Here is a 4,736-nt window from a genome sequence, read left to right as displayed (position 1 = left end):
TCAATTAAAAAAATAGAGAATAGACATGTTGGTTTGAAGATGAAATAAAATCAAAAGAATTAATTAATCACTTAACATTTAACATTTCTCTAAATGGTATAGACAAGGAGCCAAAATAAACAAAGATGGTGATTTCTTTTTCGTTGTAGAATAAAATAAAGATGAAGATGAAAGACCTCCATTATTATTATTGATTGACTATAATAGTCTCTAATTGAAGTGCATTATTAATTATCCGAAAAAATAATTGAACCCAAAATTTTAAGAGGCTAATTTTATGATGTTTTTTATTTAGTGTTTAATTTTTATTTAAATTATTTTTTTATAATAATTTTAAAATATTTAAATTTTTATATTTTTTAATTTAAAATTGATTATTTAACCTATTTTAATAATTAAACAATATCTTTTAGGTATTATAATAAATATCAATTTTTTTCTAGTTTTCTACGGTATTTTCTAACCTGATAGGTGAAAGATTAATCTATCATGAATTTGAGCTTCATTTAATCGTTAACCAATGAATTGCTACATGTAGCAAGTAAGATTCAAACCTCCTATACTTAAACGAGTGAGTTGACCACTCGACTAACCAGTTGATTTAACAAATACCATTTTAAGAAGCGGTATAATTGATGTTTATGCCCCATAATAACAATTAAATATACTTTAAGAAACTAGCAGCCCCACTACATATTTATTAGCTAGTTTTCTTAGTCATCCACGTTCCACGCATTCATATATTTTGAAAGTTCCACACTAATCTTACCTTATGAAAGTTTCTTACTACCAATTTTCTATGCTAAAATCCCTATAAATACGTCACAAGAGTTGCAACATTTTCATCAAATAAATAAACACTTACATTAGCTTCCCACTTAACATTTCTCTATACATACATCACTGAATTAATTAATTAAGTAGTTGTTATTACTATTCACCAAAACATGGCTTCATTCTCTGTTGTGTTGTGTGTGTTAGGGTTAGTGATTGTGGGTCACGTGGCCTATGCTCAAGACTCACAACAAGACTACCTTGATGCTCACGACGCAGCAAGATCCGAGGTTGGTGTTCCAAACTTGTCTTGGGATGACACCGTTGCAGCCTATGCACAAAACTACGCCAATCAGCGCAAAGGCGATTGCCAATTGGTTCATTCCGGTGGCCAATATGGGGAGAACCTTGCATGGAGCAGCGGTGACCTTTCCGGCACGGCTGCCGTGCAATTGTGGGTGGACGAAAAGCAATACTATGACTACAATTCCAACAGCTGTGCGAGTGGCCAAGTCTGCGGCCACTACACACAGGTGGTTTGGCGCAACTCGGTAAGACTTGGTTGCGCCAAAGTAACTTGCGATAATAATGCGGGCACTTTTATTATTTGCAGTTATGATCCTGCTGGTAACATCGTTGGCGAAAAGCCTTACTAATACAAATGATGATATTATTGTTGGTGGAAACTCAGTGCAGTCAACTTTACGTGAAATTGATAGCGGAGAGTCATTAGATGAAAATTTAATCAAATCAGTCAAATTATCTAACAGTTCTCAGTTATCAACTTTACGTGAAGTCGACTGAATCTGAGTTTTCACCATTATTGTTATGTCGTCTATTTAAACTTTAAATTGATATAATACTGATGCCAGTATGATGAGTTCTTAATTGTTATTGATTAAGAAGGTTGATTTAGCAGTAATAAGGCAATAATAAAATCATGAATTTATGTGTCAAGGCTAGTTATATTATCAATTCATCATGTACTACTCTTGTAGTGATATTCTTCCATGTAATATGTTGGTAAATCAGGTCATAGCTCGCATAATTTGTACTCATGAAAATTGTATGTGGTGTGTGTAATGTTAATTATAAGTTAAATACTACATATATTCCGTTTCTATTTTTATCTCTTTACTTTTAAGTTTTAACTATTAGCTATTACAGATTTACAGTGATATATAACTGACTGCAGTTATTGTATTTCTTGTTGTATTTGAATGATAAAATTGTAATATAGCTAGAAAGAGAGTAAATCTTTAAAGTAGGTTTTTAAATTTATGATTTTTATTATTTTAATTAGTTTCTCAAATTTAAAAATATTAGAGTTCGAAATCAAATTCTGAGGATTATATTGCTTTTTGAATTATTTTTAGTAGTGAATGAGTAAATTAAGTGTTGAGTTAGTTTTGACTAAACAGTGTTTAAAGTTGCCAACTTGATCTGCAATTAACTCGCACCTTATATATCTATATATTATATATTTGTATAAAAATATATTTTTAATGGATATTAAACTAAAAATTTCTTACTAGATATAAAAGATTTTTAATCACTGAAAAAAATTATTAATTGATAATTCAATACATTTTTATTATTTTTACATAATAAAAAATAGTTTTATTTTAAATTATCATCAAATTATATAATAATGTTATATTTTTTTATAATTTATGGATAAAGTCGAATGGATACCCACGAATTAAGAACAAATAAAATTTAAATTATGATATTCTTAATCTGTGAATAAAATAAAATTAAATTTATATAAAAATTTTAAAGTACAAATAAAATTAAAATTAAATTCAAACTCTACTATGTCGTAACCATTGCCACTCCTAATAGAAATTTAGTTTAGAATATACTTACCGTGCCTTACCTATTACCGCCTCTAATAGGAATTTAGTTTAGAATATACGTTTGTTCTCTAGGACATAAACCGAACGAAACTGTTTGGTGGGTAAATGGGTAAATGACCGAAAAAGACAGAAAATATCAGACAATGTATGTAATGATTTATTTATATATATGAAATATATTGTCTGTATAAAATGAGTACAAGAGAAGTAATTGATAACGGGGTGATGATAGATCAAATATATAAATAATATTGTAATTATATAAGTATTGTACACATGCATGTTGATTATGAAATGTGTACATTGTTCATAAAACTATTTATATGTCAATTTGGTTTATTTACGGTTTAAAATAGTTCTATCATGACTAAAATGATTTATTTAAGCTGCTGCAATCACCACATACTAATAATTAATTGATGAAAACGATTTTAATTAATTAACAATTCTCATACACAACTAAACTGATATTTACTTATTATTAAGTTGTGGTGCTGTGATGAATTGATTTTTGTTTAGCTTTAATTTATACGTATATACAAAATAACATAATTAAATTTAATAGTTTTAACCTCTAAATCACTACAGAATGAGTATGTCTTATAATTATTTATCTATATTTAATGGTAATTTTAAAAGTATATTGCTAACTGCCTTAACATAATTCTTTTTTTTAATGGTAGGTGACTAGTATTATTTTTCTATTTACATACTCTACATTTAAGTTTGGATTTTTCATTAGTCCACTCGTATTATGTTAACTCCCTTTGAGTAAATTAATTAATCTCATCATTATCTATTACAAAAAACTTTACTGATAATCATGATATAATGGTATATATTTGAAAAAAATATTTTATTTAAAGACTAAATTAAAAGTATTTATTAGTAGTATATATTTTCTTCATCCTGTTATAGATTTGTGAAAGTAAAGTCCTTTCGCTGCAATTATAGTGGAATATTAAACAGTAAAAGAAAACGTTTCTTCGCAGCCATTGACCTTGACCAAGAGAACACAAAGTGAATCTATCCAATCACTTTCCTTCGTTGTTGTATCTATGCAGTTATTCTAGTTAGCGCATGACATGCCTTTGATTGAAGTTTTGAGAAAAGATGATTATCATTAGTTTCCCTAGGGAACCAATTATGACTGAAGTAAACTTTAATTAACTAGTTAAAAAAATCAGGCTATTTTTAAAATAAAAAAAATAATACTCTATTATTCTAATTTTTTGAATTTTAAAATAAAAAATAAAAGAAAATTAACATGATCACCGCATATATGTAGAGGCCTCTAGCTAGGAATCGGAGAATGGTAAACATTAATAACCAAGTCTTTATACAATTATAACCAATCTAATCTGGATTTTTCACTTTGAAGACTTATCACAACCATCAAATTTCAAATACTCCCATACATATAGGAAAGAAATTAAAATGACTAGCTTATAAAGAAAATGTCATGAAAGTTGGATATTGATCAATAAGATAATAAAAATGATGATCCGCACACATTAAAAAATTATAAAAATAAAAATAGAAAATAAATATAAAAAACCAAACAAACTGTGAATGAATGTAAGAAATTAATTAGTTTATATTGGTACTTCACTATATATATATATATATATATATATATATATATATATATATATATATATATATATATATTTATTGTATTACTTTATTATTAAATACTGTAGTTACAATTTCAATAAATGAGTTTCAGTTTTATCTTTTTACTTCTACTTCCATATTTCACTCTTTCACTACTTTTACCTTTTACGTTTCAAGTCTCCTTCTCCTTTTTAATTCTACTTCCTGCATCAATGCATGATAACACACTCATGCTTTCAATTTCTTGTTCTATCTCAATTGCTATTATGGCATCCAGAGCTTAGATCCTGCTTCTCTTCAAATTTTGATTTATCTTTTATTTTTTTCTTTCCAATTTTTTTGGTCCCAATTTTTGCCCCAATTTTATTTTGCCCCTTTCTTGATTTCTTCAATTTGATGTTCCATAATGTCAATTACTCTGTCAGAATCTTCAACCAAGAGATCGATCTCTCCAATTTTTGAGAAATTGGATCACAACAATTATAA

General features: G+C 27.4%; 1 protein-coding gene across 1 annotated transcript; it reads left to right on the top strand.

The window, feature by feature from the left end:
• Positions 1 to 730: 730 nt before the first annotated feature.
• On the top strand, positions 731 to 1,897 carry LOC112714746 (pathogenesis-related protein 1C). Its single transcript, XM_025766412.2, has one exon. It carries the CDS (start codon positions 948 to 950, stop codon positions 1,428 to 1,430), a length of 483 nt encoding a protein of 160 aa, XP_025622197.1. The 5' UTR covers positions 731 to 947; the 3' UTR covers positions 1,431 to 1,897.
• Positions 1,898 to 4,736: the final 2,839 nt, after the last annotated feature.

This window comes from Arachis hypogaea, chromosome 10 (genome assembly GCF_003086295.3).
Source record: "Arachis hypogaea cultivar Tifrunner chromosome 10, arahy.Tifrunner.gnm2.J5K5, whole genome shotgun sequence".
In the NCBI taxonomy this organism is placed as follows: Eukaryota; Viridiplantae; Streptophyta; class Magnoliopsida; order Fabales; family Fabaceae; genus Arachis; species Arachis hypogaea.
Note: the sequence above shows the minus strand (reverse complement) of the source record. Positions and strands in the feature narration are given on the sequence as shown.